At 45.8% G+C, this 12,994-nt stretch overlaps 1 protein-coding gene across 4 annotated transcripts in view; it reads right to left on the reverse strand.

Moving 5' to 3' along the window:
* Positions 1-12,994, reverse strand: part of LOC137521181 (coagulation factor XIII B chain-like) — a 268,933-nt gene that overhangs the window by 95,622 nt on the left and 160,317 nt on the right. For all 4 annotated transcript variants that reach the window (XM_068240106.1, XM_068240107.1, XM_068240105.1 and 1 more), the window contains one exon: positions 12,431-12,628. In XM_068240106.1, the coding sequence (XP_068096207.1) occupies positions 12,431-12,628 (198 nt within the window). The remainder of the gene's footprint in view (positions 1-12,430; positions 12,629-12,994) is intronic.

Below are 12,994 nucleotides of genomic sequence, written 5' to 3' on the forward strand. Positions count from 1 at the left end.
TGGCTACATGGTATTTTTAAAGCATTTATTCCCCCCCCCCCTGTTTTTTATAGGTTGTCCTGGGGAACTAGTGGTTCCCCCTCTTATTTAGATATTTTCATGAGGTCTAATAAAGCTTTCCCTGGGGTCTAGTAGCCCCCCTTCCTTTCATATATTGTTCCCATGTAGTTTAGAGGTCCCCCATTCTGCTTTAAGATAGGCCTTGGTAGTCTAGTGGTCCCCCTTCCTCTTTAAGATATTTCTTGGTAGTCTAGCGGGTTCTTTTTTCCCACAGCTCTCCCTGGTAGTCTAGTGGCCCCCTCCTCCACCACAATAGTTTTCTGTGGTAATCTAGTTCATACTGAGGGCCGTACACGCCAGAGAGGGAGGAGGTGGTTAGAGGACAGCATGGAGGATTCCAGCTGCCGCCTGTGACTGATGTTGTTTACAAGATGCAGCAGCCAGCCCAGCTCAGTATCAGCAGCTCTCTGTATCCCCGTGGATTGCCCCTCTGCTTCCTTCTTCCCCTACAGGCAGGCAACACAAAACAATGTTTGTCTGCTTAGCCCCGCCCCCTCCCTAGCAAGTGCCGCGCATTATTAGCATCAGTGCCCTGCACAGCACTGCAGAGCATGCAAGCAGCAGGCTTCCATCCCCCTCTACTCCCCTGTGCACATACCAACCTGCCCTGCCTTCTTTGATTGCCGTGGAGGCTCCATCAGTATCAGCAGCAGTGTCTGACTGGGAGGTGGAAAAGCTGAGGAAATCCACTTGGCCAAGCAGCAGTAATCATGGGTTTCTGCTCACAGTGAAGACTTGCTACAGGTTTCTATTAGGAGTGATAACACATGGTTTCTGCTGCTTGGCCAGCAGGTGGATTTCCTCATCTTTTCCACCCACAGTCTCACACTGCTTACTGTTAGTTTAAATGTGCTTCAGTGTGTCTCCTTAATGCTGGGTACACACGGGGGACTTTTGTCTCTCTAGAGACAAGAGACTAGCGACAGTTCGTCGCCAGGTCCCTCTGTGCTACAGCCGTACACATGGCGCACAGAGGGACGGAGATTCGGCGGAAGCTGTCGCCGAAGGTTCTTCCCCCCCGCCATCCCCCTGCCGGAAGCTCCATACATTGTGTATGGAGTTGCTGACGCTAGTCCGCATACACACGGTTCGTGGCGCGCGCGGCATACACACGGGGGACCTGTCGCTGCAACATGCATGTGCCACACGGTTGCAGCGACAGTTGTAACCCGTGTGTATGTACCATTACAACCCTCCTTCAGAATTGCAGAAAATACATTCTCTTCTAGTTCTGTTTTATGTAAAACCCATTTCAAGTGAATCTGAAGCTAAAATAAACTTATCAGATACTGAATTGTATGAGTAGTACAGCTAAGAAATAGAACATTAATAGCAAATAAACAAGTCATATATTGTTTTCACAGAAAAGGAAACAGAGGCGCCAACAGGATAAAATATGCTAAAAACTTTAAAATTTCTTGGGAGGTAGTGGTGGACTTACCTCCCAGAAGCAGACATGAAACTGTCGATTTTCAAACAAATTAAATTTATTCACATACTCCAGAATACAAAGCAACGCGTTTCGCAGGTATATTTCTGTGAAACGCGTTGCTTTGTATTCTGTTTCATGTCTGCTTCTGAGAGGTAAGTCCACCACTGCCTCCCAAGAAATGTTAACGTTTTTGGCATATTTTATCCTGTTGGCACCTCTGTTTCCTTTTCTGTGATACCTGTGTCTACCCCTAGTGGAGGGATTTCTTACCCTTTATCTTCAGATCTACAGAGAGCGACATCTTAATTCTGAGTGGGGACATGCCTTAATCTCCTCACATGCATTTACAGTGGTTGCCTATACGATGACCCTGGTTTGTGAGTATTATTGTTTACCTACCTTCAAATTACCCCCGTTTATACATGCTACACTATATTGGGCTCTCGGTGTCCCTTTTTTAATATATTGTTTTCAGTACAGGAATGAGACTATTTTTTTTTGCTACTAATGTTCTATTTATTATCCGTACTACACATAAAATTTATTATATCATAAGGTTTTTTTTTTCACTTCAGTGACACTTTAACAGACTTTTCTGAACACAGATTTCTGAATGGGGATTGACATATAGTTTTTCTTATTACTTTAAACTCATTTCCTGCTATAAATCAAGGTTTCTAAGTTGCTCCCATTGCTTCTGAAGAGTCCTTTCGCTCCCCTCTTCCTACTTGTAAGTTGCTTCTCTGCACCTTTGTGTTACTACCATAGGGATGATTATTAGCACTACAGCCAATGCTCAATATAGACTAACCAGAGTTAGTTTCATCGCTCCACCAGAGCGGATCCCCTCTGTGAATCCCTCCACTGGCTTCCTATCCAGTCCAGAATCAGATTCAAGATATTGTGTCTGACCTACAAATCTGTCCACAAAACCTGTCCAACCTACATTTCTGATCTTACTCAGAGATACACACCTAGCTGCTCACTTCGCTCCTCCAATGAACTTCACCTGACCGTCCCTCGCATCACCCAGTCCCATGCACGCCTCAGGACTTCTCAAGAGCCGCTCCAACACTATGGAACTCTCTACCTCCACCCATTAGGGCAGCCCCCTCCTTCAACACTTTCAAGAAGGCCCTCAAAACTAATCTTTTCACTCTGGCCTACCACCCCTCACAATTGCTCTAAACCCACAGCTGAAGTCCGGTCCCCTACCTAAAATAACAGTAATATAACCTTATGCCATACATATTAAAAAGTTGAGTCCCTAAGGTAACCATTTATGTATTCTTTGTATGTCATTTTCTTTTATATACAAATGTTTAATTTTGGTACCTACTATTTGGCTACTAGATCCCCCCCCCCCCTTGTTTAATCCTCCTGGGTAAACTGTGTACAATGCAGGTGTATTTTCCCTTGTGCACAAACCAACCTGACCTACCTTATGTGATTCCCGTGGAGGTTCTTAGGCCTGGTTTACACTCAGATTGTGTGGGGTGGAAGTGTGTGTGTAGTGTTGATGCAGATAGCACTGCCTGGGGCACCACATAGGTCAGAAATGGCCCTGTTTTCATCTGTCACTGCTACCTGTGTAACTATTATTACCTGCTTAGCACTAAAATCTACCAATCACTGTCTACCTTGCAGTAGAATCAACCAACCACTGGCTGCCTGCTAGTAGTAACGACCAATCACCGCCTGCCTGCCATAAGAATTCGCTGATCACTGCCTGCCTGTCAGTAGAATTGACCGATCACTGTCTGTCTGCCATTAGGATCAACCAATCACTGCCTGCCACCACAATCAATGGATTACTACCAGTCTGCTACAAGAATCAACAAAACACTGCCAAGCTGCAGCTAGAATCAACCAATCACTATAAGCCTGCTTCTACAATCAACCGATTGTTACCTGCTGGACATTAGAAAGGCTGATTAATCAAGTCAGGTTAGTAATTATAAGCTCTCTGAATCTGATTTTCCACATACAAAATTGTGGTATAGCACCTACTGTTCAGAAACAGCCTTATTATTCTAAATTAACCAGGGATACTTACCTTGCGATAATCCCACGCCAGTATCCTCAGAAGTGGTCCCACGCCAGTATCCTTTTAGGAGATCCCACGCACCCGCCCAACTCCCGGGGCTGAATGGCTGTAGACAGCCTCTGCAATCTGTATTGCATAAGCTGGCAACACGAAAATTGTTTTCTGAAACAAGAATTTTCGGCAAACAGTGCCACATACAAAATGGCTGCTGGGGAATCCCTGTTACCCAGAGGCCACCTCAGAGTGTCAGAATGATAGTTATTTCACATAAATAGGTTGGTCCAGGGGACTAGGGCACCTCCTGCTCTGGTCACCTGGACCCACCATCTATGTGAAAAATGGCTGGTTTCACCACTCTAGTGTGGCCTCCAGCGTTCCGGGATTTCCCAGCAGCCATTTTGATTGCATCACTATTTGCTGAAATTTCTTGTTTCAAAGGCAACATTTTCGTCTTCCCAGCCTCTGCTATACAGATGCAGAGGCTGACTGTGACCATTCAGTGGCGGGAGTTCATCGGTGTGGGAAGGTGGTGGGATGTCCTAAGAGGATACTGGCGTGGGACCACTCCTGAGGATACTGGCATGGGATTATCGCAAGGTAAGTATTCCTGGTTAATCTAGAATAATAAAGGACTTTTTTCGTTGTCGTGTTTTTATTTCTTTTTTTAACTCTTTGTGGAAATGGGTAAGAGGTACTGTGTACCCCTACTCATTTCTCCTGGGGAGGGGGCACCCCCGGGGATCCGCTTGTTAATGGGGACCCCCGGATGGAACCATGAACCCCCCCACAGGACGTTGGCGGCCCCCACCTCCTCCTGGGGCACCGGAGGTGGGGAAGAGCCCCTTGTCCATGGATTGGACAAGGGCTCTGGGGAGAGTGGGAGGCTTGGCAGCCCCTCCCCCCAGAGACCCCCCATACCATGGGCCATGCGGGCTGATATAGCTCAGGGTGCAAAGCCCCATGTGGCCAGGACTCCGCATTCTGGCTATCCCAGCCTGCATGGGAGACAAGGGGTTACAGAGGCTCTGTAGGAAGGACCCCACGCTGTCTGTTTTTATGAAATGTATACAATATGTATACAGAACTCGGAATGCAGTAACCTGTACTGCAGCAGTGTCATTTTACACAGTTTAAAAAACATTTTTCTTATGAAACTTTGAAATCGATTTGCTCAAAAACTATAAGGTCTTTTCACATTTTTTTCCCACGTTCCTACTTATCTGCTTAATATACATGCCAAATTTGGTGATGATAGCATGTACGGGGGCTTCACAATTAACTGCGGAATTTGGCACTATTGACTTCAATGGAAACCCGAATTTGATACTCGGAACTGCCAAATTTTCGAGTTTCGAGTGTGTACTTGGAACTGCCAAATTCCGATGTCAAACTCGAAATTCGGAATCCGAGAGCTCAGCCCTACATAAATGCTCAATAATGTTGAGGTCTGGGGATTGTGGTGGCCAGTTGAGATGCTCAACTTCATTAGAATGTTCCTCGTGCCATTCTTTAACAATTCTAGCTGTATGGATTGGGGCATTATCATCTTGAAAGATGGCATTCCTCTCCGGAAACAGTTCTTGAACCATAGGATGAATTTGGTTGCCCAAAATTCCTAAATAGTCTCGACGGTTAATTCTTCCACGAAGGAAAATCATTGGCCCGGTGGATTTCGAAGAAATAGCACCCCAGATCATCACAGAACCGCCATGTTTTAGGGTTGGGAGAAGGCAGTCTGGATGAAATGCTTTTTTTGGCTGTCTCCAAACGTACACTCGGCCGGAGGTCAGAAATAAGGTAAGCCATGATTCGTCAGAGAAAATCAAATTTTTCCACTGCTCGAGGGACCAATTCTGGTGGTATCTACACTACTCTAAATGCTTTGAAACATTTGTCTTTGAGAGCAGAGAATACTAATTGCAGTTCTTCCGTGGAATCCAGATTTGTGCTGCTCCCAACGAACAGTTTTTGTGGAAAAGCTCTGCAGTGATTTTAGGAGCCGTGGTCTTGTGTGAGCTTTTCTAACAATTCAATTTAGAGTCTGACGGTCTCTTTCAGACAACTTTGACTTTCGGCCACAACTGTGCTTTGCTGAGCACATTTTTCCTTCTCTTTCAAAGGCAGTCATTACTTTTGAGACAGTACCTCTTGAAATGCCAAGCATTCGGGCAGTTTCTGTTACAGTAGCGCCTGCCATACGAGCACCAACAATTTGGCCTCTTTAAAAGTCTGAGAGATCTGCAATTTTTATAAATTATAACCAACTTTTGTTTAAATATCTGTAAAAAACAATTATTTTAACCACTTGAGGACCGTGGGCTTTACCCCCCTTAAGGACCAGGCACTTTTTTTCCATTCAGACCACTGCAGCTTTCACGGTTTATTGCTCGCTCATACAACCTACCACCTAAATGAATTTTACCGCCTTGTCACTAATAAAGCTTTCTTTTGGTGCTATTTGATTGCTGCTTTGATTTTTACTTTTTATTATATTCATCAAAAAAGACATGAATTTTGGCAAAAAAAATGATTTTTTTTTACTTTCTGTGCTGACATTTTTCGAATAAAGTAAAATTTCTGTATACATGCAGCGCGAAAAATGTGGACAAACATGTTTTTGATTAAAAAAAACCCATTCAGTGTATATTTATTGGTTTGGGTAAAAGTTATAGCGTTTACAAACTATGGTGCAAAAAGTGAATTTTCCCATTTTCAAGCATCTATGACTTTTCTTACCCCCTGTCATGTTTCATGAGGGGCTAGAATTCCAGGATAGTATAAATACCCCCCAAATGACCCCATTTTGGAAAGAAGACATCCCAAAGTATTCACTGAGAGGCATAGTGAGTTCATAGAAGATATTATTTTTTGTCACAAGTAAGCGGAAAATGACACTTTGTGACAAAAAAACCCACAAAACTTTCCATTTCTTCTAACTTGCGACAAAAAAAAAATGAAATCTGCCACGGACTCACCATGCCCCTCTCTGAATACCTTGAAGTGTCTACTTTCCAAAATGGGGTCATTTGTGGGGTGTGTTTACTGTCCTCGCATTTTGGGGGGTGCTAATTTGTAAGCACCCCTGTAAAGCCTAAAGGTGTTCATTGGACTTTGGGCCCCTTAGCGCAGTTAGGCTGCAAAAAAGTGCCACACATGTGGTATTGTCGTACTCAGTAGAAGTTGTGACAAAAAATAAAATCTTCTATGAACTCACCATACTCCTAACGGAATACCTATGGGTGTCTTCTTTCTAGAGTGGGGTCATTTGTGGGGTTCCTATACTGCCCTGGCATTTTAGGGGCCCTAAACCGTGAGGAGTAGTTTTGAACAGGGCTGATCGGAACAGCTGAATTCCGATTTCGTCGAAATTTCGTGTACTGCATGCGAAAACCGAGTTTCGTGTTCCGAATTTTCGTGTTCCGAGTGCATTTCTATTGAATTAAATAGTGTTAACTTCTGCGGTTAATTGTAAAGCCCCCGTACATGCTATCATCACCAAATTTGGCATGTATGTTAAGCAGATGAGTAGGAACATGGTAAAAAAATTTTTTGTGAAAAGAGCTTATAGTTTTTGAGCAAATCGATTTCAAAGTTTCATAAGAAAAATGTTTTTTAAACTGTGTAAAATGACACTGCTGCAGAGCAGGTTACTGCATTCCGAGTTCTGTATACATATTGTATACATTTCATGAAAACAGACAGCGTGGGGTCCCCCCTCCCAAGCCTCCTTAACCCCTTGTCCCCCATGCAGGCTGGGATAGCCAGAATGCGGAGTCCCGGCCATGTGGGGCTTCGCACCCTGAGCTATACCAGCCCGCATGGTCCATGGTATGAGGGGGCTCTGGAGGAGAGGGGCGTCCAACCTCCCCCTCTCCCCCAGAGCCCTTGTCCAATCCATGGACAAGGGGCTCTTCCCCACCTCCGGTGCCCCAGGAGGAGGTGGGGGCCGCCGACGTCCTGGGGGGTTCATGGTGCCATCCGGGGTTCCCCTTTAACAAGCGGACCCCGGAAGCCGCCCCCTCCCCAGGAGAAATGAGTATAGGGGTACACGGTACCCCTTACCCACTTCAGCAGAGTTAAAAAAAGAAATAAAAACACGACAACGAAAAAAGTCCTTTATTGTTCTAAATTAACCAGGGATACTTACCTTGCAATAATCTCACGCCAGTAACCTCAGGAGTGGTCCCACGCCAGTATCCTCTTATGACATCCCACCTCCCTCCCACTGTCCCACACTAGCGAACTCCCACCACTGAATGGTCACAGTCAGCCTCTGCATCTGTATAGCAGAGGCTGAGAACACGAACATTTTGCCTTTAAAACAAGAAATTTCGGCAAACAGTGATGCAATAAAAATGGCCACTGGGAAATCCCCGATCGCTGGAGGCCACACTAGAGTGGCGAAACCAGTGATTTTTCACATAGATGGTGGGTCCACGTGACCAGAGCAGGAGGTGCCCTAATCCCCTGGACCCACCCATTCATGTGAAATAACGCGTATTCTGACACTCTGAGGTGGCCTCCGGGGAACGGGGATTCCCCAGCAGCCATTTTGTTTATGACACTGTTTGCCGAAAATTCTTGTTTTAGCAAACAATTTTCGTGTTTCTAGCTTATGCAATACAGATTGCAGAGGCTGTCTACAGCCATTCATCCCCAGGAGTTCTGCAGGATCGGCAGGTGCGCGGGACCTCCTAAGAGAATAGAGGGGGGCACAGCGCAGGAAGGTGGGAAAGTGGGCACAGAGCGGCGGGGAGGGGGGGAAGCCTCCCCTCCCTCACCTAGGGCCCCCCCCATGCGCACTCCCCCCCCCCCCACCTCCAGAATTCCAGCCAGCCAGCAGAACGGCTTACCGAGAGCGATAGCTCTGTGTGCCGCTGGTCTGGTATTCTGCACTGACACTGTCCAATCACGCTCTCGCATTACTTCCTGTGAGAGCGTAATTGGACAATGGAATGCAGGAGACCAGACCAGCAGCGGCACACAGAGCTCTTCTCTCGGTAAGTGATTCCCGCTCGCTCATTGGACTTTGGGCCCCTTAGCGCACTTGGGGTGTAAAAAAGTGCCACACATGTGGTATCGCCGTACTCAGGAGAAGTAGTATAATGTGTTTTGGGGTGTATTTTTACACATACCCATGCTGGGTGGGAGAAATATCTCTGTAAATGACAATTGTTTGATTTTTTTTACACACAATTGTCCATTTACAGAGATATTTCTCCCACCCAGCATGGGTATGTGTAAAAATACACCCCAAAACACATTATACTACTTCTCCTGAGTACGGCGATACCATATGTGTGACACTTTTTTGCAGCCTAGGTGCGCTAAGGGGCCCAACGTCCTATTCACAGGTCATTTTGAGGCATTTGTTTTCTAGACTACTCTTCACGGTTTAGGGCCCCTAAAATGCCAGGGCAGTATAGGAACCCCACAAGTGACCCCATTTTAGAAAGAAGACACCCCAAGGTATTCCGTTAGGTGTATGACGAGTTCGTAGAAGATTTTATTTTTTGTCACACTTTGTGAAAAAAAAAACAATAAAAATCAATTTCCGCTAACTTTTGACAAAAAATAAAATCTTCTATGAACTCGTCATACACCTAACAGAATACATTGGGGTGTCTTTTTCTAAAATGGGGTCACTTGTGGGGTTCCTATACCGCCCTGGCATTTTATGGGCCCAAAACCGTGAGTAGCCTGGAAACCAAATGTCTCAAAATGACTGTTCAGGGGTATAAGCTGCTTTATTGGTATGCAACTGATTGAATTTCCTGGCTGTATGCTTAAAATCTAAATTCTGCATCAATCTGCTTAATTATAAGTGTTATTAATTGGGGCTTCTTCGTGTGTTACCATTTGCCTACTTCATTTCATTAGTCACAATCTGCATATCTTTAGACTGGCCCTGCCCCTGTGTGGCTAGAGTCTAGTGTCTAGTATATTCACAGCTGCAAGCAGTCTGCTTGTTAGCATCAATCTAGTCAGGGATATATTAGTAGATCATATAGTCAGCATGACCTTGGTCAGCAGGGTATACATTTAAAGGGTATTAATTTTAAGGGTACTTTAGACAAACCGAATTATACCAGAATTGAGCCAGAAGGGAACAGAAGTGAACTAGCACAGAACTCTGGGCTGTTGTTCATCTGCTGATTTTCTACACCCTGCATAGAAGTACCTTCAATACCATATTGAATATACACCAGCTAAATTTAAGCACTGCACACCCTCTTACCAAACTACTGATGGTTTCACCGTGCCTCACCAACCACACTACTACTAATCGTCGCTAACTGCTCCACTGCTGAACTCCCTATCAGCTGATCCATCGCTGACCTCCAGACAAGCTACGTCATTACCAACCAGACACCCCATCTACCAATCACACACAGCTGGATTTTTTTTATTTTTTTTGCCATCATTGATGTTCTGCCAACTTCACTGCTGATCTCCTGTGGACTACTCCTTACCAGATTGATTACTGATGCAACTTTGCTGAACCCCTTCAGCCACATCATTGGTGACATTTATGTCATCTTGGTCTAACTGCTGTCCCCCTGTCTATGCTTCCACTCTCCACACCCCCTCCTACCTTATTCCATCAGTACAAAATGTTCCCTCCTATTCACTCCCTTACCCCTCCACCATTTCCAAGCTATCTCCCTCCCCATCTCGCTCTCCCCCATCACCACATGCTCTACCTCCACCTCCTTCTACACCTTGTCCCCCTTCTGTTTCCCCGCCCCCCTTCCCCTTTTGTCCTTAGACTCCCTTTTGGCCCTCAACCCCCATGCACCTCCCTTCCCTCCCCCCCAAACTCTACCCACACACCCCCTTGGCATAACCTTATTCCTATCCATCCTACCCCTAGAGTTTCCTGTGGCCTCTGGAATGCCAGGTCCACCCGCAATAAGCTGCTCTTTGGAACTCGGTCCCTCCAGCCACCAGACTCGCCCCCACCTTTAATACCTTCACACAAGCTCTCAAGACTCACCCTTTCATGCTTGCATACCCCCCTACACCAGCACCATAATATGTTCTGTTAGACACCCTCTCAACAGATACACCTACTGTCTCCACCCCCACCCTTTAGATTGTAAGCCTCTGGCAGGGCCCTCCTCCCTAGTGTTTCCAGCTTGATTATGCAATCTTACTGACAATCACCCCTCCGGTGGACTAGAACAGTCTCTATTTTGACCTATGACACTGTATTGTTATCAAATCATTTGCATGATCTTGTTTTGTTGTGAGTTTCCTGTATGTCCTATCTTGTATGTTAACCCTTTTATCTATTGTGCAGCGCTGCGTAATATGTTGGCGCTATATAAATACAATAAATAATAATAATAATAATAATAATAATAAGCATCTGCAAATTTTGATGACAGGTGGTGTATGAGGGGGCGAATTTTGTGGAACCGGTCATAAGCAGGGTGGCCTTTTAGATGACAGGTTGTATTGGGCCTGATCTGATGGATAGGAGTGCTAGGGGGGTGACAGGAGGTGATTGATGGGTGTCTCAGGGGGTGGTTAGAGGGGAAAATAGATGCAATCAATGCACTGGGGAGGTGATCGGAAGGGGGTCTGAAGGAGATCTGAGGGTTTGGCCGAGTGATCAGGAGCAAATTAGGGCCTGATCTGATGGGTAGGTGTGCTAGGGGGTGACAGGAGGTGATTGATGGATGTCTCAAGGTGTGATTAGAAGGGGGAATAGATGCAAGCAATGCACTGGCGAGGTGATCAGGGCTGGGGTCTGAGGGCGTTCTGAGGGTGTGGGCGGGTGATTGAGTGCCCTAGGGGCAGATAGGGGTCTAATCTGATGGATAGCAGTGACAGGGGGTGATTGATGGGTAATTAGTGGGTGTTTAAAGGAGAGAATAGATGTAAACACTGCACTTGGGAGGTGATCTGATGTCGGATCTGCGGGCGATCTATTGGTGTGGGTGGGTGATCAGATTGCCCGCAAGGGGCAGGTTAGGGGCTGATTGATGGGTGGCAGTGACAGGGGGTGATTGATGGGTGATTGACAGGTGATCAGGGGGGATAGATTCATATAGTACACAGGGGGGGGGGGGGGTGTCTGGGGGGGGGTCTGGTGAGAATCTGAGGGGTGGGGGGGTGATCAGGAGGGAGCAGGGGGCAGTTTAGGGAATAAAAAAAAATAGCGTTGACAGATGGTGACAGGGAGTGATTGATGGGTTATTAGGGGGTGATTGGGTGTAAACAGGGGTCTGGGGGGTGGGCAGGGGGGGGGTCTAAGGGGTGCTGTGGGCGATCAGGGGGCAGGGGGGGCTAATCAGTGTGCTTGGGTGCAGACTAGGGTGGCTGCAGCCTGCCCTGGTGGTCCCTCGGACACTGGGACCACCAGGGCAGGAGGCAGCCTGTATAATACACTTTGTAAACATTTCAAAGTGTATTATACACTTTGTATGCGGCGATCGTCGGGTTAACATCCCGCCGGCGCTTCCGTATGGCCGGCGGGATGTTGCGGCGGGTGAGCGGAGCCAGGTGGCGGCGGAGGATCGCGTCACGGATGACGTGATCGCTCCGCCCATGCCCCTACAAGGACCGCCGCCATTTGTCAATACGGCGGTCCTTGCGGGGTCCACTTCCCGGCCGCCAATTGTCAATACGGCGGTCGGGAAGTGGTTAATGAAACATATCAAATAACTAAAATAATAAAAAAAAATTAACATATGTCAAGTTTTGATTGCTTAAAACATGTTCAAAGATTATGATGCCAAAATGTTAGGTGTTTCCATTATTTTGTCCAGCCCCTGTACAGTACAAAGAAAATCAAAAGGGATACATAGATTCAAAACGTCTTGCTTTTACTGGTGGCTAACATAGTACAATACTCTACCGTTGATAACATTTTTAGCACTTACCTTTTTTAGTGCATTTTGGGTAATTTAGTTCACCATCCAAGCACTGAATTCTCAATAGGCTTGTGTCAGATATCTCATAGTCTTTTATACAATCGAATGTTATGGTATCAAGATGTTCAGAATATAGTTTTTTGTCAGTTTTATATTTCAGTCTAATGTTGTTTTGTTTCATGGCAGCATCTGTTGCTGTGCAGGGCACTACAATATAAAGAGTAAAATATTTTAAATATGCACACAAAAGTACATACTATTTTTTCAGCCAAAGGATCGTTCCCAATTGTCTCACCCAAAAAAACTAAAGTGTGCACAGGTGTCCTACAGCATCACTGGCTTTTTCTTCAGTGATACCATGGGGCATCTCGTAGTACCCCACCTGTTACTGTCCCTGCAAGAGCTTGCTTAGAAGTTCCTACAGTGAAGTGTAGTTTGCTTCTCCTCCCTTTGCCTTTTTCATAGAACTAACTATGTTGTGCAGCCTGTAGCCAATCATCATATCTGTTTACATCTTATTGCTAAACTGCTATCTGAAATAATCTCCACAGGCTGTTTTGTTAAATGTGTATG

Source organism: Hyperolius riggenbachi, chromosome 6, assembly GCF_040937935.1.
Source record: "Hyperolius riggenbachi isolate aHypRig1 chromosome 6, aHypRig1.pri, whole genome shotgun sequence".
Classification (NCBI taxonomy): Eukaryota; Metazoa; Chordata; class Amphibia; order Anura; family Hyperoliidae; genus Hyperolius; species Hyperolius riggenbachi.